At 52.6% G+C, this 22,095-nt stretch overlaps 1 protein-coding gene across 5 annotated transcripts in view; it reads right to left on the bottom strand.

The window, feature by feature from the left end:
- LOC148652461 (uncharacterized protein C1orf21 homolog) overlaps positions 1 to 21,865 on the bottom strand; it is a 30,238-nt gene extending 8,373 nt beyond the window's left edge. For 2 of the 5 annotated variants that reach the window (XR_015925323.1, XM_088599191.1), the window contains exons 1-2: positions 21,020 to 21,166; positions 3,336 to 3,474 (exon numbers count right to left, since the gene is read on the bottom strand). Coding sequence is in view for 4 of the 5 variants with exons in the window: in XM_088599191.1 (XP_088455317.1) it covers positions 3,336 to 3,474; positions 21,020 to 21,166 (286 nt within the window). In the remaining variant the exon portion in view is untranslated. Of the gene's footprint in view, positions 1 to 3,335; positions 3,475 to 21,019; positions 21,167 to 21,454 lie in introns of those variants that run through there. The other 3 variants (XM_088599193.1, XM_088599192.1, XM_088599194.1) reach the window with 3 other exon arrangements.
- Positions 21,866 to 22,095: the final 230 nt, after the last annotated feature.

The following is a 22,095-nucleotide window of genomic DNA, read 5'->3' as shown; positions in this document are numbered from 1 at the left end:
ACGGCACGCTGGCACGCTCCGCACTCTGGGGCAGGCCTGCACAGCCACGCAGCTGGGGCTCCAGGGCTGCGGCTTGCTCTTTTTCAGAACGGCTCTTTCACAGGGTTTACAGATACCTGAAGCTTGTGTTCTTCTGACACCGGGGGTGGAGTGGAACAGTGGCGGTGACGCCGTGGTGATGGTGCTGGTGTGGTGATGGAGCAGCACAGTGGCGGTGACGCCGTGGCGACGGAGCGGCACAGTGGCGACGGAGCGGCACAGTGGCGGTGACGCCGTGGCGACGGAGCGGCACAGTGGCGGTGACGCCGTGGCGACGGAGCGGCACAGTGGCGGTGACGCCGTGGCGACGGAGCGGCACAGTGGCGGTGACGCCGTGGCGACGGAGCGGCACAGTGGCGGTGACGCCGTGGCGACGGAGCGGCACAGTGGCGGTGACGCCGTGGCGACGGAGCGGCACAGTGGCGGTGACGCCGTGGCGACGGAGCGGCACAGTGGCGGTGACGCCGTGGCACAGTGGCGGTGACGCCGTGGCGACGGAGCGGCACAGTGGCGGTGACGCCGTGGCGACGGAGCGGCACAGTGGCGGTGACGCCGTGGCGATGGAGCGGCACAGTGCAGTGATGCCATGGCGATGGAGCTGGTGTGGTGATGGAGTGGAACCGTCCGGTGACGCCGTGGTGATGGTGTGGAAAAGTGCAGTGATACCACAGTGATGGTACCGGTTCAGAACAGTGAGTGCAGTGCTGGTGTGGTGGTGGTGCAGTGTGCAACAGTGCAGTGTTCAGCCTATAGTTAATAAAATACCGTGATCATAAAAGTATTTGTTGTGTGAACAAATATATAAACCCGTCAGCCAGACCGAGAGAGGGTAGGTCAATGCAGTCAATTTTCTCTAGGAAATCACACCCCTCCCTCTCTCTTCCTCCATTTGTCAACAAGGTCAGGGTTTCCTGTGATTGTCCAGGCAAGGGACAGCTAGCAGCTCTCTGGCTTCCTGCTCCTGAGAGCAGAGAAGGCTACCTGCTCTTACTGATGTGTGATTCTACAGGGCTGTGGAAAAACACTGCGCTTGCTTCATCCTGCCGGTAAAACCACTGCGAACTGAACAAAACTGACAAAGACAGACAGGGAGAGGTGCTGTGCAGTGTGTGAAGCCTGTCTGGGCTAATCCGCGGTATTAAGGTCAACAGTTCCCTCTCTCTCCTGCCTCACGGATGGATCTATATACTGGTTACGTACTGGTATTTCTTCCTTCTCTGAGAATTTTCCAAGGTTAGCATCCATGGTGCACCAAAGCTCCGGAGGGAACTGGACCAGAGAGACATAGTGAAGGAAACAGAAATTCTGATGGAAGACGCTGATGATACAGTGGGATAAAGTGGTCTCATGGATCAATGGGGGAAAACGATCAGGGGAGAGGAAGTGCACTTCAGAAGGCATGTTGATAACAGGGTCTAAAGCCAGTACAATAAGGTCTTCCCCAACAGTACAAACAGCCGAAGAGGAGCGCAGGATGAAACAAAGTCAAGCTGAACTAACTGGAGGACAAAGCCGGAAAGGAAACTGCACTCGCAGTAGCAGGGAAACATTCATTGGCATCCTGTCTGATGGATGGCTGGATTCTGTCTTGGGAAAGAGCTGGTAACAATCAAGCAAGCAGAACAGTCACAGGGAGTCCCTCTTATTCGAAACCACACTCATATTAAGGGATGGAGACATTGGAGGCACAGAGACCAATGTTATCCTCCACCCTGAGAAACACAGACAGCTGAAAGCACAACACCCTCAGAACAGAGGTGGCAGCAGATCTACTGTATCTGACCATTTCGTTTCACATCGCACTGAGTTTAAGCTGTGTCCTGCAGTTTGGAGGCTATACCTCTACATAAGTCTGTACCTACTTCTCTCTTGCGTTTCTCAAGTACCTCTTGAGAAAAACATCAGGCCCTGGGGATTTGTTATCTTAAACTAGGTTTGTTGAATTCTTCCTCGTTAAACACCTGAATACATTAGATTTTCCAGTCATAACTTAATGATGGCCCATTTTATCTCTGAGACACTGTTTACCCTTCCACTGTTCTTTTGATGTTGTAACGCTGAAAAAAAATGTTTTTACTCTCTCTTGGCTTTTTTGATTTAGATTTTTTCACCTGTGCCTGCAATTCACGTTACGTCTGTTTTAGCAGGAGCCTGTTCTTTTTAATCTTTCTAGACAGTGCTTTCTTTCTCCTCCTGTTTTTCTTGATTAATGAATACATTTGGACTGCTGCATTCCACACTCACAGTCTGCTTTCCCGAAACCCTACCTCTTGACAGAAAGAGCAGACACTGGCCCTGCCTAAGCCCTGAGGACATTTCAGTTTCACCTCGTGACGTATGCAGCGCCTTGCGAGAACGTTTACAAGTAGGACATTAAAAACAAAATTATTTTTTTAACATGGGATTATACAACCCTTTTCTATTTTAATGAAGCCCCATCCTCGTAAAGACACACTGAAATCATGGTGTATGCCGGGTAAAACACAGAGACATATAGTAAATCTTGGAGAGCAGTGGAAAAGTAAATAAGATCCATGGCAAACCCGAAAAACAATCTGCAGACTGTCCATGGTAACACTTTACAAGGGAGATTTCCAGGGTCAGAACATGTGATTCAACAGCAGGGACAGGTCTGCAAGAGCCTGCAGAGCCTCAGAACACAGGTTACCCTGTGCTTATTGTTTCACTGCCGCACTGCACTATTGAATGCTCAACTGTCAAGTGCCGTGCGTAAAGGAATAATAAGAATAGGAACAGTAGCTAACTCTTTTCTGCTATGCTGCTAATGATCAAAACACTGTGTGATCAGAAGTGACAGTGTGGCCTCCTGTCATCTGTCTTCTGGCGGCATGTCACCCTTTCAATCCCAGGCAGCACAATTTAGAGCATCCCTGATCATCTCTAATCCTTAATCCCTAATCTCACCCGGTTTGCCGGATCGGCCATATCATTTTAACTGAGGCTGTTATTTGCACACTCTGTTGCTCTCTCTCTCCCTCTCTGATGCACAGCAGTGTATCAGACACCTGTTCTCTCTCCCCTCCCTCTGCATTGCTCTTACTAACAGGCCATGTTGAAACATCAAACGTTTGTTCTCCTTTGTAACAGTGAGAAACAGTGCAGTGAACTCAGCCCTCAGTGTGCCCGTGTGTACATACCAGGGTGTTCCTACTAGTACACTTGTGCTGTTACACTGGTGCGTCACAGTGCAGCAAAGCAAGGCTGTCAGCATGTCGATATCTCTGGATGTCAGTGTCTCGGCACGGTGGTGCATCAGTAACGTGTCAGGGGCTCACCAGTGAAGAGGTCCCCATTGCTGTAGGCCTTGCCCCGGCCCTCCTCCTCGCTGGGCACGGCCGACACCTGCTTGGCGGAGGTGCAGCCCATCGCCTCGCTAACACTCCCCCCCTCCGTGCATCGCACGGACACGGACACCTGTGGAGAGAGGGAGGACACACACGGTTTAGGGAAGACGGCATGGACTCTGGGTTAATCCCGCCCCGATCCCCAGAGAGAGACCATGGCTCAGTTACCACAGCCTGGCCATAGAAACTGGGCGACACAGGCAGACCCAGCTGGCCAGAGAGGACAGGCTGTGCACTGAAGAAGCAGAGACAAGGGTGCACTTCCTACTGCACTGTGACAAATATTCGGGGATTAGAGAAACATTCTTCCCTAAATTTACAAATCTATTCCCAGAATTCCCACACCTGCCAGAATCACAACAACTCCTGATCCTACTGGGAGAGCGAGGAGGGAACTCAGTTGAAACTGGTAGCCCCGTATGTGATCTCCTATCACAGCCTGAGGAACAGTGAGCCTGTCTCCCAATAATGCTCCATGTGTTTATATGTAAATATCTTACGATTGCGTCTTTATTGCAAATGTCTGTAGATTTTTATTTTCTGTTAATTGTATTTGTTTTGCTTTGGCAATACTGATTTCACCCATTGGTCATGCCAAGAAAGCATCTTGAATTGAACTGAATTGAATTAAATTGATAGAGAGAGGGGGGATCGCCGTCTGCTCTGCTTCATCCACACCTGGCTCTTTGTCCTGCCTGTGGCACGGCAGCCGGGCAGGAGCTGTAGGCAGGGCACTTTCCACTTCAAAAGCGCCCAGAGCGAGTGCTGGAGGGGGGGGAGGGGGGGAGGGGGGGTGGGGCAGTCTTTGATGCTGAGAAACGGCTTTTCTCTCCCAAGAGCAAATCACGCTGCGTCTCCATCCTTGAGCTCTGCTAGCGGCAGTCAAGAGACGCCCCCCCCACCCCACGTTGTGCATCTAAGAGCCCATCTTACACCTGTTCTCTCTCCGAAAGCAGTTCCAACCAGCTTCCGAATGGCCACGTTTCTAAAGCAAGGTGGCAACACAGATGCCACAGGAGGCCACACTGAGAAGAGGATCGAGTCCTGAGCTGCTACACTAACAGCACACTTTGAAACCTCCAATACCACGTCTGCGACACTGTCCCCATCAGACAGCCAATAACAACCTATAACAGCCATCGGCACTCCTGTGCAAATACCACTTGAACAAGCCAGAAGGTGGAAAATCTCCATTCCTAACAGCACGACTTTTCAAAGCACAACGGTTCAAAATGATGAGCTCTGCCCGCACAGAGCTAGCCACAAACACGGGCTGGGAGTTCGTCTTGCAGGAAACAAAGCGCAGTACAAGCTGCTCGCCCCATCTGTCATGACGGCGCACAAAGAGCTCCGAAGACCTGAGCCCAGAAAACGGATCTGGGGCCGGACCTGCGGACACAGCGACGCCCCCCCCCCGAGTGTAGGCCGTGCGCTCTGATCCCCTCTCTGCGGACCGGCGTTTAACCCAGGGCTGGCACTGTCCAGCAGCGGGAGCACCAGGTCACGCCAGTTCCCTGAATTAGCAGGACGGGAGCAGTACGCGGGGTGTGACCGCCAGCCCGCGCACAGGCTGTATTTAGCGGATGACTTCATGCGACCCGGCTGCTCTGCAGACTGGGAGCAAAGCTGCTGAGCGGGCGGATATCCGAACAGTCTGCGCTCCTGCTGCGGCTCCAGCGGTCCTCTGCTCAGGGCACGGGCTACTTCGTGCGCCTGAGGGGGGCAGGCTGCCCGCGACTTTTGAACCTAGCAAACCCGCTACTTCTAGCTCAGACGAAAGGTGAATGTGATCATGCAGGGCTCACACAGATCACCTTGAGCTCGTCTTTGGAACACCTGCATGCTGTCTAATGTCTCCTTATAGCCTGTAGATTAAAAGATGGGCCACTGTGACAACCACAGAAAAAACTTCAGGAAAAGATCACAGACATAAACAGAGACTTAAGGATGATTGGAAACAGAGCTCCGGATCCAGCGCGCGCCACTATCGAACCCCAGATCTCTTTTTTAGAATAAACAGGTTCAACAGGTAAAGGCCCATCTGCACTGCAGAGCCTTGCCTGCTTGGCATGATCTCCCCGAGGCACCACTACTTTCACAGCCATCGAGCACAGGGGGACAGCGCTGGCCCAGGAGGAGCGTCCAGCAGGAGAGACGTCCTGGGAATAAGACGGAGCACGAGCGGTGGTCCCAGAGAAGACGATCCCGTGGCTGGGCTGCTGCAGAGTGAGTAAGCAGTCTCGGGGCCCGGCGTCCTGCGGTGTAACAGTATCAGCCCCGAAGAGGTCAGCTTGACTTTCTGCAGCTCTGCGCTCTGGCGTTGGGGCCGATTTTTGCTGAGCGTGGAGGATCTCTGGGTTCCAGTCTGTCAAGGGCAGGGAGCCGTGGCTCTGCGTCAACCATCAGCAGAGGGCTGTGGCGGGGCGAGCGTGTGCAGAGGGCGTGTGAGGTGAAGGTTCCTGGTTCACATCCTCGAGCTGTGCCACCAGCTCAGACAGGGTTCTCTGAGGAAGTTACTGAGCTTTGTTCTCTGCCCTTCATGTCCACTGGGAAAATACTGCCCTATTGTAAGCGACTCGGCAGCAGGCTGGCAATGCGCGACTGAAAGGAATCAGAGGCTTGGGTTGCTTTTGTTAGAAAGTCTGCTAAGTCGCGTCTCCAGAAACACAGCACGGCCACGCCGTTCCAGCACGAACAAGAGGATCACAAGCACGAGTAAGAGAGAACGAGCTGTTCAAGCAGAACTGATGAACGATTTCGCGACAACAGCCAGAACCTTCCACGACGCACGCCTCCCCCAGTCTGCGCGGTTTAAGCCTTCTTGTTTAGGAGACGGGCGACGCTGTTCTTTCTCACGAGCTGCGCCTGCACAGCCTCAAAGCAGGTCCACCCGCATCTCTGTTTCCAGCACGCAGGAGACACTGCGCGCCTCTCTAACGATTTTGTTTCTCTCGGCGCTGGCGGCGAAGCTGCTGCAGGCAGAAGTCACACTTGGTTAGAATCAAGAACGGGGGACCAGACTGAATAGCAGCCCCGAGACAGAGCACCCCCTCCTGTATGTCACGTCACAAGCCCTTCTGTCGTTTTAGAGCAAACGCATCGTGTTGGCCGGACGTCGCTGCCGGACTGTGGATTTTCCCAGGCTCGCAGGCAGTGGTGCTGTCGGGTCCTGCGGTGCCCGGGGAGAGCAGCGAGTGAGTGGCAGGGGGACAGGCCCGACCGGACAGGTGGCTTCCTGCAGCCCTGGAGAGGGCCGTGCTTGTGCGGACACCACAGACAGACACCAACACACAGGCCCCGGCCACGCACCGCGGTGCTTGAATCTGAAACCCTGGTGGGGGGGGGGGGATTGGTTTTCAGGTGTGGCGGTGGGGTGTGTGCAGTCGGGGGCTGCTCACAGCGGGGTCACACTCTCCGTCAGGGGATGGGGGTGCCATGCCCTCAATCCCCCCGTGTGGGGTAAAGGAATCCGTGGCAATTCCAGAGAGCGAGGGCCTGACCGCTCCCTGTTTTTTAATCCAGGTGCGACAACACAAGATCCATATTAAGACCCGCTGGCTATGGAGGCGGGCGGGGGGGGTGGGTATGGAGGCGGGGGGATTGTTTATTCTAGAACACAAGCTCCTGCTCACCCCTGACTCACTTCCTCTGCCTCTCCCACGGGCCGCTCACCCACTCGCTCGCGCAGACAGGAAGAGGGGGTGGGAATGTCGCTCTCTCGCTGCGCCAATCACCCCCCCACCCCCCACCCCTCCAGCGCGTTCCTCCTGCAGCGTGGGACCGGGGGGGGCCACCCCGCGGACCAGCCGGAATCTGCTGCCCGAGGAGCTCGACTCGGGCGAGCTGGACGTCAAGGGTCAAGATGTGCGAGACAGGATGTTGTCCCCCAAAGCAAGACTCCTAGAGATGTGCCAGATTGTCCCTTAATGCCAAGAAATCAAATGGAAAACACGCCACAGCACATACAGAAATAACTGTAGCTGGAATTGAAACACTCATATGTCAGAAGTACCGTTTGCCAATGATAAAAACTTCAAAGTGTTACTTTTCACCCAGCTATAGAAAGTATCATATAAACCCGTCATAAAATGAAAATTATGGAGAGCAATAAAACCCAGCAATTTTTGAGCAGAAAAGGGAAGCCTGTGCAATCTCGTGCATAAACAGTGGCCTCTCTCATCTTAGCATGCAAGACGGGGATCTAAATTCCAAGTTCTTCAACGCTGCTCAGAGCAGAACTCAATCGATATCAATTACAGATGAAAGCAGGAGGCAGCAGATGCATGGAGACTTAAAATGCACATAAAATACAAACTTCTAAACGTCTGGACACCGGCATTGGCTGCTTCGTTAAGAAGAAGTCTATATATAGTGCAGTTATTTACTTCGGTGTAACATGCCTTTCTAGAGATTTAAAGTGCCTGGCGCGTGACTCAGTTCACACTGGGAAATCAGTAGACAGACAGTTCCCTTGTCAGTCAGCCACAGATTCATATCAAATGGGGAAGCCAGGACATGACAAAAATAGCTTTTGCTCCATAGTAGCAAATGGAAAAAAAATGAACTGTTGATTTTTCGGGACTACACGTCATCAGACGTGCCAAATGGTATAGAAAGCACTCTCTTGCACTTAGATTGAATGAAGTTACAATCAGGCCGAAGACAATTTAGAACACACCCTGGATATCTAATTAATAGGTTTTATGATGAACTTACTAGGCAGTCCATTTAGCTGCAGGGCAGAATGAGTTTTAAAGAGCACAGCACTCTTCAGCTGCGCAGATATCTGCATGTCTGCGCACTGAGAGCGCAGAAACCCTTTGCTGCGCGATGCAACACGCTGCCTGTGCCGAATTTTCTGCAGGACCTGCACCATTTGCAGGTTGCTACGAGAGACCAGCTGCCGCTGAAAACGAACTGGGTAAAGCCTATTAAGAGTGACCAGAATGTAAATTGAATGACTTTACACCACTGATCTGTGAGTAACAAGATTGCTCTTTCCTAGAAAAGGGTTCTGGATTTGAAGAATGGATTTTTGCAGAAAAACTTAACCCCATCCACAGGGATTTATACAGCTGAACATAAATTCTGGTTCTCGCATCTTAATTCACTACAGTATTTTAATCATCAGTTGCTAGAATGAGTAAGTGTTCCAACATATCCATAAGAGATGACTGACCATTAAACATGAAGGCTTTTACACTTGATAAACTGGTGAATAACTTGGTGATAAACAGAGAAACACAAACCAGATGTCACCGGTGGAAACTACAGCGAAGTACATTTGAAACCGAGGTCAGGAGGCACTTCTTCACACGCGGAGTAAAGGCCATACCCTGCTTTCTTTCAATAAAAAGTGGGATGAGATCCTTAGATCAGTTTGACATGAGCAGCCAAACAAGCTACAGTGCAAGATGCCAGCTGGCCCATCTGGTGTCAAGCCTCTTATGTTCCGTGTTATTAATACTTCTGTCTACAACTTCTACAGCCGAAGCCTTTTGATGTCTTTTGTAACCAGTGGCGAGCTCAGCTGTACGATCAGCACGGGTGTGTCGCCACAATTGTCGTGTTCGACTTCCTGAACTAGACTACATCGATACCGGGAGGCACCAGTCAGCATGACGGTCGTATTGCGCTCGTGTGCAGGACGGAGGACACGAGGTGAAGTCATCAGGCAAGCGCGCCAGGCAGGGTGCACTTTCACAGTGGTGAGCGGGCACGCCTGCACGTGCACTCTTCCAGAATCTGAGCCCTGCACGGCTGTACACGGAACACAAACGCTCGATCAGCTGGGGACTATCTGCTACGGCACGCTGCGGCTGTACCGATGGGCAAGATCTACTGGATGACTGGGATCCAGCCTGGCAAGGACAGCGGCAATCCATTCGGAAGAACACCAGCCTGAAGAGAACCAGAGCACTCCAGGCGCCACACATCCGGGCCGGAGCGCTGGACAGCCTGCCAGCTCCAGGGAAGAGAGGAAAAGGGCCGGAGAGGCAGGCAAAGACAAGATGATTGACACTGGAGGGCGTCTGAGGACACCCCCCCCCTACAAGGAAAGAGCCGGGCAGAGGCACGCAGGCAGATCGCTTCCGAGACGCAGTCGGCACACGCGTGCGCGCGCCCGCGGATCCAGCCGCGCAGGGGAGCCGCCCCCAGGGCGCGGGAGAGCGGTCCCCATCGACAGCATGCAAGGAGGAAACCGGGGGGAAAAAAAAATGATGGAGACGGGCTCTGACAGCTCACCCCTCGGACAGGCACCCTCGCAAAGACAGAGCACCCGGTTCGCCCTGCAGCCGGACCCCCGAATACCCCTGCTGCTTCTCCCGCGCGCGCACACACCCTCGGCAGCGGCCTGCCTTCCAGGGAAATCCCTCCTGCCGTGAAGAGACAGGCACGGTGAACGATTTCCAATGCACCCCAGGCAGGGAAGCGCAGCGGGCATCTCGGCACCTTGGGGCACACTGACCGCCTCGCCTCGCTCCCGGCTCTCCCCCATCGAGGGCAGAAAAGCCGAGGGGTTGCGAAGAGTTTCGCCGACACGCAGAACACCAGCGGTCCAGAGGGGAGCAAACTGCGCCGAGGCAGAAGCCGGGCGAGACGGGTCTTCCTGAACTGGTGGCCTACAGGGGGGCCCTTGTGCGCTGCTGGATGCACAGTCATCGCTCACAATCCCCCCACCCCAGGTACCAGGGGCTGGGCTTGCAGAGCAGCTCCGGTGCTAGTCAGACCCTGCTAGTCGGAGGATGAGGGGGTCAGCAGAGCTCATCGCGAAGTAGCATTTCTAAGCCGCGCGGAACAGAGGGAGCTCCACCTGAGAATACAGAGCTCAAGAGCAATTAATCGGCTTTGCTGCACACAGGAGGATGGCCCGCCTCTCCTGAAACACTATCACATCAACGTGGCTCGCACATGGGCTTGCGACGACCAGCACTGCTGGGTTTGTGCCTGCTCTCTTTCGTGCCTGGTGTTGTGTTGTGTCACGATGGTATCAACCCAGTGAAGACCTCAACTGTTTACACATGGCAATGGCAGGAACGTTTGGAGAAGGTTGAATTCGTTTTAAACCCTAAAATATTGTTCTGCAATATTTACAACCTATACTGGCTTTTTCAATTAGAGCAATACATTTCACATTGCGCTCGGTGACACGGAGCGACAGTCTCTGTGGCTGTCAGTGCTCAGACAATGGTTTAATCACAGCTGCGGCCTGACACAGTTACTGATCAGCTAAATGAGGTCATCCAGAAAATGTCCACTGAGAGCGAGCTCAAACGGCAGTGCTCAGTAAGTACAGCACCGAGAGAGAGAGCTCAAACAGCAGTGCTCAGTAAGTACAGCACCGAGAGAGAGAGCTCAAACGGCAGTGCTCAGTAAGTACAGCACAGAGAGAGAGAGCTCAAACAGCAGTGCTCAGTAAGTACAGCACCGAGAGAGAGAGCTCAAACAGCAGTGCTCAGTAGGTACAGCACTGAGAGAGAGCTCAAACGGCAGTGCTCAGTAAGTACAGCACCGAGAGAGAGAGCTCAAACAGCAGTGCTCAGTAGGTACAGCACCGAGAGAGAGAGCTCAAACAGCAGTGCTCAGTAAGTACAGCACCGAGAGAGAGAGCTCAAACAGCAGTGCTCAGTAGATACAGCACCGAGAGAGAGAGCTCAAACAGCAGTGCTCAGTAGGTACAGCACCGAGAGAGAGCTCAAACAGCAGTGCTCAGTAGGTACAGCACCGAGAGAGAGAGCTCAAACAGCAGTGCTCAGTAAGTACAGCACCGAGAGAGAGAGCTCAAACAGCAGTGCTCAGTAGGTACAGCACTGAGAGAGAGCTCAAACGGCAGTGCTCAGTAAGTACAGCACCGAGAGAGAGAGCTCAAACAGCAGTGCTCAGTAGGTACAGCACCGAGAGAGAGAGCTCAAACGGCAGTGCTCAGTAAGTACAGCACAGAGAGAGAGAGCTCAAACAGCAGTGCTCAGTAGGTACAGCACTGAGAGAGAGCTCAAACAGCAGTGCTCAGTAAGTACAGCACAGAGAGAGAGAGCTCAAACAGCAGTGCTCAGTAAGTACAGCACCGAGAGAGAGAGCTCAAACGGCAGTGCTCAGTAAGTACAGCACCGAGAGAGAGAGCTCAAACAGCAGTGCTCAGTAAGTACAGCACCGAGAGAGAGAGCTCAAACAGCAGTGCTCAGTAAGTACAGCACCGAGAGAGAGAGCTCAAACAGCAGTGCTCAGTAGGTACAGCACCGAGAGAGAGAGCTCAAACAGCAGTGCTCAGTAGGTACAGCACCGAGAGAGAGCTCAAACAGCAGTGCTCAGTAGGTACAGCACCGAGAGAGAGCTCAAACGGCAGTGCTCAGTAGGTACAGCACCGAGAGAGAGAGCTCAAACGGCAGTGCTCAGTAGGTACAGCACCGAGAGAGAGCTCAAACGGCAGTGCTCAGTAGGTACAGCACCGAGAGAGAGCTCAAACGGCAGTGCTCAGTAAGTACAGCACCGAGAGAGAGCTCAAACAGCAGTGCTCAGTAAGTACAGCACCGAGAGAGAGAGCTCAAACAGCAGTGCTCAGTAGGTACAGCACCGAGAGAGAGAGCTCAAACGGCAGTGCTCAGTAGGTACAGCACCGAGAGAGAGCTCAAACGGCAGTGCTCAGTAGGTACAGCACCGAGAGAGAGAGCTCAAACGGCAGTGCTCAGTAGGTACAGCACCGAGAGAGAGAGCTCAAACAGCAGTGCTCAGTAGGTACAGCACCGAGAGAGAGCTCAAACGGCAGTGCTCAGTAAGTACAGCACCGAGAGAGAGCTCAAACGGCAGTGCTCAGTAAGTACAGCACCGAGAGAGAGAGCTCAAACAGCAGTGCTCAGTAGGTACAGCACCGAGAGAGAGAGCTCAAACAGCAGTGCTCAGTAGGTACAGCACCGAGAGAGAGAGCTCAAACAGCAGTGCTCAGTAAGTACAGCACCGAGAGAGAGAGCTCAAACAGCAGTGCTCAGTAAGTACAGCACCGAGAGCGAGCTCAAACAGCAGTGCTCAGTAAGTACAGCACCAAGAGAGAGTTCAAACAGCAGTGCTCAGTAAGTACAGCACCGAGAGAGAGAGGTCAAACAGCAGTGCTCAGTAAGTACAGCACCGAGAGAGAGAGCTCAAACAGCAGTGCTCAGTAGGTACAGCACCGAGAGAGAGAGCTCAAACAGCAGTGCTCAGTAGGTACAGCACCGAGAGAGAGAGCTCAAACAGCAGTGCTCAGTAGGTACAGCACCGAGAGAGAGAGCTCAAACAGCAGTGCTCAGTAGGTACAGCACCGAGAGAGAGAGCTCAAACGGCAGTGCTCAGTAAGTACAGCACAGAGAGAGAGAGCTCAAACAGCAGTGCTCAGTAGGTACAGCACCGAGAGAGAGAGCTCAAACAGCAGTGCTCAGTAAGTACAGCACCGAGAGAGAGAGCTCAAACAGCAGTGCTCAGTAGGTACAGCACCGAGAGAGAGCTCAAACAGCAGTGCTCAGTAGGTACAGCACCGAGAGAGAGAGCTCAAACGGCAGTGCTCAGTAAGTACAGCACCGAGAGAGAGAGCTCAAACAGCAGTGCTCAGTAGGTACAGCACCGAGAGAGAGAGCTCAAACAGCAGTGCTCAGTAGGTACAGCACCGAGAGAGAGAGCTCAAACAGCAGTGCTCAGTAGGTACAGCACCGAGAGCGAGCTCAAACAGCAGTGCTCAGTAGGTACAGCACCGAGAGAGAGAGCTCAAACAGCAGTGCTCAGTAGGTACAGCACCGAGAGAGAGCTCAACTGACAGCTAAACTCCTCCGAAACCAAACCAGCGCAGGGCCAAACAGCGCCGGCACTTTCAGACGGTGAAGATGACAAAAGTCATTTTCCTTGCTACGACCTCCTCCCTGCTCGACACCATGCAATCGACACGCCACACAACTCCAGCTGCACACTGAGCCCAGCAGCCAGACTCCCCGCCCCCTGCCCCTTCAGTCCAGAGCGCCCGGCCGGCCCTCTCACACGTGCTCTAGGGGGCGCTCCAGAGTCTCACATCTCCCCGCGCCCTTGTTGCCGTGACGAAGCCATCCCTCCTCCCCTCGGCTGTTCTGTCAGGTCTCTCGTCAAGTGCTTCCTGCGCTCAGTCCTTGGTTTGAAAAAAGCCAGCCTGCTGGAGGCACACAGCCACCGAGACATCTTGCAATTCTGTTTAGTCTCTCTGTCCTCAGCTGATTTAATAAGATATTGTTCCCCCTGCAGCTGCCTAAACGACTCTTAATAGGTCACCAATTACGTGCAGACAGGTAGGAACTGCAGTGTATCAAACACCGAGTTCTGCCCGTTTCCTGAAAATCCAGAGGCCTGCCGAAAACCATAAGACTCCTAAAGGTCACCTCTGAAATCCTTCAATCTCCACTTACACCCCTCTGGTTTTGCACTGAACTCAAACTACTGCCACTGCTTGAAGTTTTCACACCGCTGCGATCTAAATAAATGATAATGGTTAAAATGATAGCTGCTACCATGTTCCTGTCTTCAAGAACTGTGATGTCATTCTTTTATGTCAATGTTATGCCACTTATCTAAGGAAAACACGCAAGTAAACCTGACAACAAACTTGTGCCTCCTGGACCAGTTAGGGAAGAGGGCGTGGGCATGCCCCTCTCCCCCCCCCTACAGTCTCTGCTGTCTGCAGAGCGATGCCCTCTGGGCCCCAGATGCCAGGGGGCACCGCCGCCTGGCACAGTTGCGCGTCTCATCTATACTGTAGATCCAGCACGTTCAAGGATATACCCGCCGGCTCCGACGGTGCCCAGGAGGCGTGCACTGTGGCTCGGACCGGTCCACAGCCCGCCGGGCCCTCCAGGGCACTTGGAGTGCCCATCCCCAAGCACCCAAGCACTTCCTGGAGCTCGTTTTCTTGAAGCTGCGGAGTGCATTATCTGCCCAGGCAAGGCAGGTAGGGGACTTCTTTATTTCCATTTATTACTCTTAATTGATTTTCCATCCACATTAAATTGTGCTAATCCTCAAACTGCTGCAGCCTCATCACTTCAGTGAATCGGGAGAGAGATGCTTCTTCACAGTCTTTCCTGCCAGGCTATCAAGATCTGTACAAAAGAGAGACGTCAAAACCTAACACTTCAGATTGCAGCCGTCTCAAACCATTGTGGTGACGCTATTAGTCCCCAGCAGGTGAAAAACAAATTGCAAATTGGACAGCACTCAGACGCGCGGGTTAGTTAACAGGTTTTAAATTAACATATTAAAAAAAGAAGCCATTTACATTAAAAGGATGGTGTTTTATCATGCTAATTTTTGCTCATCTAACATATCAGTTTCGGAGAGAGAGCGAAGCCGAGCCCTGTCACGTTCACCACTATCAGAAACACAGGTGTGGAGTTTCTCTTGGCAAGAAAACATTCGGAAGATTAGAGGTCACAGACCAGAGGTACATATGCGTCTTGCTCACACAGTCTCTGCCCACAGTCTCATCCAGATGTTCTCCAATTCACCGCAGAACGTGCAGCTGGAGAATTCACTCCAGCCCCCCACCATCTCTTGGTGTAAAGCCTTGCTACCTTCTCTGCACCTGCTCTCAGACTTCCCCCTCTCCACCCTTGTTTCAGGGCTGCTCGTGAAGCAGCTCACTGGACTGAATTTCATACGGAGGGGCGTGACAGAGGAGATTATCACTTCCCCCCGTCTGTGGGCATCACCCATCTCGGGAGACCGCTGGGAGAGTTTGCCGGATGACATCTCCCCGTTTCCTTGTGAACAAGCGGCAGAGTACTTTCAGACCCTGGAGATTCATCTCAAGTGCTTCTCCTACCAGTAACACTTCTGCCTCTTCAATGCTAAAATTAAAACAGGAATTTTTCCTCAGCCTGAGGCACGTTGCCTGCTCCGTCATTGAAATTCTGAGTAAGACATTCATCTAAAACACTTGGCATTCTCTCATTCACTGTCCATAGCTTTCCCATTAATAGCACTGAAACACTTTACCATTCTTTTACCAGTGCAAAGCAGTAACACTCTAAATTCAATATTCAAGCTAATATAATAAATTGCACAGGTATCCAAAAATATCCAAAAAGACACATATCCAAATAGGCTATTTCTTTTCTTCAACTGGATCTTGTTCTTTTTAAATGATCTGATACAGTGCGCTCGTTGTCCTTATACTGTATATTTCCTAAATGGTTTATTAAACCATCTGGCACACTGCTTCTTATTAGTTTGTTCCTGGAATGAAGCGGTTCTGCGCTTTGTCAAGCTGTTACCATCCAGTGGCTTCGTATCCATCCTGGCCTGCTCTCCTGCTCTTAAACGCTCTCATTTCTAAACAAAGGACTGGATCGGATAGCAGATATTCCCCCCTCAGGCCGGTGCTTGGATGAAACTTCCACGCCATCAGCTGATGTCCCTCATGGCTTTTCCTCAGTCTACGTGGGAAAAACTCCCATCTCCCATGATACCCACTTCATCTAACCCCTGCACGCCCACACAGCTCCAGTTTCATTGTAAGCATCATCTGAATTTGTCAGTCAGTAGCAACTCTAGAACTGTATCTCCCGATTGTGGTTTTCCCAGGTCGGAGACACTTGATTCCTCTACATTAGGTTCCTGTGCCAGAATATGATTTTGGATGTATAATGTCACAATTCCTCATCTTCCATCTTCTTGTCTCTCTTGAGTCGCTGTCCACTGATGTTACACTGTTGACCATCGCTGTTTGCCCCATTCCTACAATGCCAACTACACAATCACCCATGCAGTAGCTTCCATGTCTTGTATTTTGTTCCTAATACTCCTGGCATTGAGGTATAAGTTACCTGGTCCTCTGCTGCTTTGATCTGCCCTTGAAGTCTGCAGCCCACAGCTGGCAGCCCACTTAAGCTCAGCAGTGTGAGCCTGGCCAGTACCTGGATGGGAGACCTCCTGGGAAAGGTTGCTGCTGGAAGTGGTGTTAGTGGGACCAGCAGGGGGTGCTCACCCTGCAGTCTGTATGGGTCCTAATGCCCCAGTATAGTGGCGGGGACACTATACTGTAAAAGGTGCTAGTCCTTTGGATGACATAAACCGAGGTTCTGACTCTCTGTGGTCATTAAAAATCCCAGGGTGTTTCTCTAAAAGAGTAGGGGTGTAACCATGGTGTCCTGGGCACATTTCCCCGAGGCCTATTCTAATCACAGCCTTCTAATAATCCCCATCTCTGAATTGGCTACATTACTCTGCTCTCCTCCCCACTGATAGCTGGTGTGTGGTGAGCATACTGGTGCACTATGGCTGCTGTCACATCATCCAGGTGGGGCTGCACACTGGTTGTGGTGGAGTGGTGTGTCCAGAAAATTGCTTTACGAGTGTAAGGAATTGTTATTACTTCGCTCCTGGTGTATCTCCCCTCGCATACTTTCTTTGTTTTGGCATTTCTCTGTAAATCCTTGTGCCAAACTGACCGTGACCGCCTCACTCAGGCCCATGTGCATGGTCAGGAGGGCGATAGCCACAGAGGAGCATGCGAGAACGTGCGACGCCTTCTTCAGCCCAGCAAGCCCTCAGCCCAGTGCTGCGGTGACGGATGAACATTCCCCCCTGCCCACCGGCGCGCGGTGCAGACGGGACCCCTGGGACAGCCGCTGGTCCGGTCCTACACCTCAGCTCGTTTCCAAGGGCTTTGAACTTGCCATCGGGTGGAACGTGTGAGGGAGCGCTGCTGCCTCACGGCGCTGGGGCCCTGGGTTCAGTTCCAGACCTGGATGCTGTCTGCGTGGAGTTTGCATGCTCTCCTCACGTTCACACAGGTTTCCCCCGGGTGCTGCCGTTTTCCTCCCACAGTCCAAAGACCTGCGGGTAGGTTAACTGGCTTCTGGGAGAACTGACCCTGGTGGGAGGGCGTGTCTGTGTCCATGTGTGCCCTGTGATGGACTGGTGTCCCATCCAGGATGTACCCTGCCTTGAGCCCGTTGCTTGCTGGGATAGGCTCTGGCTCCTCCACAACCCTGAACAGGGTGAAGAGGTTAAAGATGGATGGAAGGCATGTCGTTTACTCCAAAGTCATGGGCAACATGAGCTGGGACTTTGGTGGCGTTTGCTAGGAGCCTGCCTGCTCTCTGGCTCAAGTCAGCCGCCTCAGCTCAGGCTCTCTGGCGCGGATCTCCCTGGTCGTGTTCCCAGACAGTGGCTCGGGCATGAACTGCAGCTGGGACCGGTGCCTCGAGCTTGCAGGTCCTCAGGCAGAGCTGCCTTGTTAGACGACGGGGCTCCCAGGACTCCCGGAACAGGCGGCCGTGTCTGACTTCCTCTGACAGCCTGCGACCCAGCAGCGGCGCGGCTGTACTGGTGATTAATGGAGCGCACCTCCCTGAACGTGGGATTCACCGGCGCCGCGATCTTGTGGTGCTCCCTCAGCTCCTTCTCCAAGGTATTTACTTTCTCAGCAACAGGATTTTGTAGCCATTTTGACAGATTTGGTCCTGCTGTTGGGATTCTTCCAGAAATACCCACGTCGCACGAGCTGCAGATCACCGTTTTAGGACCCTTTTTTTTTTTTAAGGTGGGGGCTGCTTTTTTTTTTTATGCACATACATAGTGTTTGATCCCAAACTGATCCGGACATCCATCTTCTCTTTCTTTGGGATTCAGGAAGCAGCACACCTGTTTTTCCCTACAGCTGCCGGAGAGCAATCAGCAGATCTGCCAGCAGCAGACACCCTAGCAGCTCCAGCTGCGCTACTCGGCTTCTGAATAAGTTGCCAACAATCGAAAAACACAAACGCCCCTACAGCACAAACAGGCAAACAGTGCAACTAAAGAGTGGTCTTTTCCGAATATGGAGAATCAATGGCTACTGCTTTGCTAGATGGCAAAATTTCCTGCTTCAAACTTTCCTCTCACCTGCCCTGCTCTTTCTCCCTCTGTTCCGAGATGGGCTTTTGTGTTAGATGAAACACAGCCTACCTCAGAGGTGATGCAGTGCAAGAGTGACATCGGCCGGGAGGCATTAATAGTATTGGCTATCGCCTCTACCCGTGTGCCATCAGCCAATGTAACAAGCATACATGCATAATCAATGTCTATTACACATGCACTGACACACACACTCAGGCATCCCAGAACACGTACAACTACCAGCCCACATTACCCCCAATACACACACAGACCCCCCCCTCAACCCAGGCCCCTCCCTCCCTCCTTAAAGTCCAATAACCATGGCAACCTTCTTCAGTGAGTGATGTCACTCCCACATTGCATCACCTCCAAATTAGGCCATATTTCACCTAACCCAGCAGCATCCAAAAACCCAGCACAACACAGAGGGGGAGAGGGGAAAGGGAGAGATGAGGATGGAGGGAGAGAGGGCAGCTATAAATAGCAAATTCAATCTCAGACAGTAACTACACTCGGATCTGCTCTGTCTTTTTTCGCTGCTGTAACAAGAAACAGATGCAAAGGGCCGTGTTGCAGGTTGCAAGAGACAACAGAGAGTAGAGTGGAGAGGAAAGAGGGAGGGTTCAGGGAAGAAGGAGAGAAGCCGGAGGAAAAGGAAGCAGGCGAAGATAGAGATTTCTGGGTGCACGCAGCGTGAACCTATTTATAGCTCCTCAAAGAGTAGGTACAGCTGAAGATCTAAGTCATTATATCAAAGTCTGTCAGTCTATCTTCTCATTTAGCTGCCAATCCACAGAACAGCTCCAACACAGGGAGTTGGAGTGAATTATCTGCTCTCTAGATGTTATGGAAACGTGCGGCCCAACAAGAAATTCATCACCGGGCACTTCTTCCAGTTGAAGAAGAAACATTTTTATGCCTCCAAACTCTTATACAGACCTCAGAACATTCTCAACTGGCAAAAATGCATTTCTCCGCCACGCTGGGCTTCCTGCAGGGTAACTCGCAAGCCCCTGTGCCAGCGGGGCAGTGCGCCCCAGTGCAACAGGCATCTCACGTGTGGATCCTTCCCGCCAGACCGCTAGGATCTGTTCGAAGGTGGAAAGCGACTCAGCTGCTACCCAGGGTACCTCTGTTCCCGAGTAAGAACACAAGAATGAGCCAGTGGGCGTCTCGTCCTGGTGCAGAATCCTTCTGGCCCCGCCTACCAAGACTGAAGAGATTAAGCCCTTCACTGCCTGTCCTCCTCACTCCTGTTTATTTTCCTCTGGGCCCCCCCATCTATCAGACACTACCTGTGCATCTGTAACTGCTGCTGCTGGCTCACTCACTGCCTGTGCTTCACATCTCAGAAGAAGGACAGAGCACAGGCAGGTATAGATAAGCTGAGCACTGGGTGGGCTGGAGCTTGAACTGGGAACCTCTTGGTCACCGGTACTTTACTACCATACTATATCCCCTCAGACTCAAACCAAGCTCCGGGGTCAACACTGTCCAGGCCGGTCAGTAGGCAGTGGTCAGAGCCGTCTTAGTGGGTATCCCTCAGACTCAAACTACCCCCTCCCCCAGGAGAGTCAGAGCTCTCTCAAACAACCCTAGGCTGTGTCCTAACCTGCCGCAGCACATCCGAAATCCTCCCGTCGGCAAGAGCAGTGCAAACACACTTTTTTACGTGGGCTTTTTATTAACCGGAAACTGGGATTGTTTTAAAGGGAATGGTTGTATGATGAGCTCTGGTCAACACGTTGGAATGCCTATGACGGAGCCACTCGAGCGCATTAATGGATGTATTTTAATGGAGAGTGCGAATTCAAATACACTTGTAACGCCTTCCTCCGAAGCAGAGGCGACAGTTTATTTTGAAAGACATGCGCGTCTCCAGGACTGAGCTGGATAATTTTAGGCTCACTGCTGGCTTTTTAGTTGCAACATCAGAGTTCACTTGGAAACGGAATCCCGTTAAGCAGATGTTATCGACTTAACCAAAACGGCATTACGAGACGGCTTAGGCTCTGCTCCCTGCCGGAGACACGCTTCATATTTCTGTAATTATAAACGAAAAATACGCAGCCTGTCAGACGACCAGCGAGCGCAGTCCTTCTTCTGCCAACAGCCCCGGCTGTGAAAGGCGAAGCAGGGAGCTGACAGGCGAGACACAATGGTGATTTGGAGATGTCTGGAGGAGTTGTTTACGCAGTACAGTCACAGATCCTGGACTGTATCTCTGCCCAACGCACACCAGCGTGAACCTCCCCTGCTCCGGCTCGCTCTTACACCTCTGAATACCGAGGTACACACCTCGGGCTTCACCACAGCTGTCTCAGTACCGCGGGGCTCGGGGGAGGGGGGATAAAGCAGAGAAAGAGCGTCGGACCAGTCACATTCCGGCAAAAAAAAACAACGTTACAATCACGCCACACACAAGCGCACCCGCTCCCGTTTGTTAGAAGCATACAGATGTGTGCATTTTCGCCCACAGACAATGGCCCTGTGATGATCTCTCTGTGCAACCCCGTGCCGGAGGCCCCGCGGCGGCAGCTGGCCGGCCACATCTGGACCCCGAATCCCGAAGACAGCGAGGTAGGGCGGGCAGCTCTCGAACCCGTGCCCATGCACACCCCACGGCGTTAACGGACCACCACTATTGCGGAACCGGTTTCACACACACGGAGCAGACAAGACAGGATGAGAAAAATTCTCCAGCACCACGCACGCCCCCAGTTCCAATTAATAAACGTCATATTTACCCAAATCTCTGGCGGGCGAGAGAGCGGTGGGGACCGCAGAAAGCACTCGGGACAGACCCCCGGCCGGCAGCGCGTTTGGTTGTGTTTATGTGCGCGGCGCTGCCAATGAGAGGCTGGGATTCGGGGACCCGTGTCACCGGGCTCCATTTTTCACACTGTCTGGGTGTGCTTAAATGCTCACCCAATCACTTACACCACAGTGTGTCCAGGTTGTAGCCCCCCGCCCGCCCCTTCTTCCCCGGCCACGCAAGAAAATGAAAGGGGCGAGGAAGATATCACAACAAGACGGGTCAGGTCCGAACAAACGAAACACATAATAACAAGCTACATTTCTCCGCTAAACTGGGCTCCCGATCCCCATTTTTCACAACTGGGACTCGAGAGCTACATTGCCTCTCCACCCCCTCTTAAGGAAAAAAAAACCCGAAATCTCACCCAAACTTATTCCACGAGCGTTTCTTCAGACCAAACTAGAGCCGTGAAGAGTGTACCGCAATCCAACAAGCCCCGAACTGATGATATCAATCCGGCAGGAAATAACAATAGAAACTGCAACAAAAGGAAAGCAGATTTCCGACAAATAATAGCAGCACTGGTAACAGCGTGAGCCGGGGCACAGTCGCCGCAGCGGGGCTGACCTCGCTGTACCGCCGGTTCCGCTCGTCCGGGCTTCCCCGCAGCTCGTGAGCCTCCGGCGGACAGACGGGCGGGATCTCGAGCTCTGGACTGCGGCTCCGTCCTGATCCACCGCGGCCAGACCCCAGCAATCGAGCACGGCCACGCCGAGACTCTCGCTCCCTGCGTGGACAACAGCCAGGCCAGAGCAGTCGAGCACAGCGCCTGGCGAGCGTGCGAGTGAAACAATGTGTGGGGGCGTGAGAGAGTTATCCGAGTGTGGTCTGACGTGCTGAACGGACGGAGGGGAATCGGGCTTGTCCGTGCGTGCGTACCAGCACTACTCACTTACTTACAAATTACTCCGCATTTAAACATAATTCCCACTATTACACAGTAAAATACGCAAGTCTGTAAACGAGATCTACCAAAAACCACAAACAACGCTTTCAGTATTTTAG

Source organism: Lepisosteus platostomus, chromosome 11 (assembly GCF_059453375.1).
Source record: "Lepisosteus platostomus isolate fLepPlt1 chromosome 11, fLepPlt1.hap1, whole genome shotgun sequence".
Classification (NCBI taxonomy): domain Eukaryota; kingdom Metazoa; phylum Chordata; class Actinopteri; order Semionotiformes; family Lepisosteidae; genus Lepisosteus; species Lepisosteus platostomus.
Note: the sequence above shows the minus strand (reverse complement) of the source record. Positions and strands in the feature narration are given on the sequence as shown.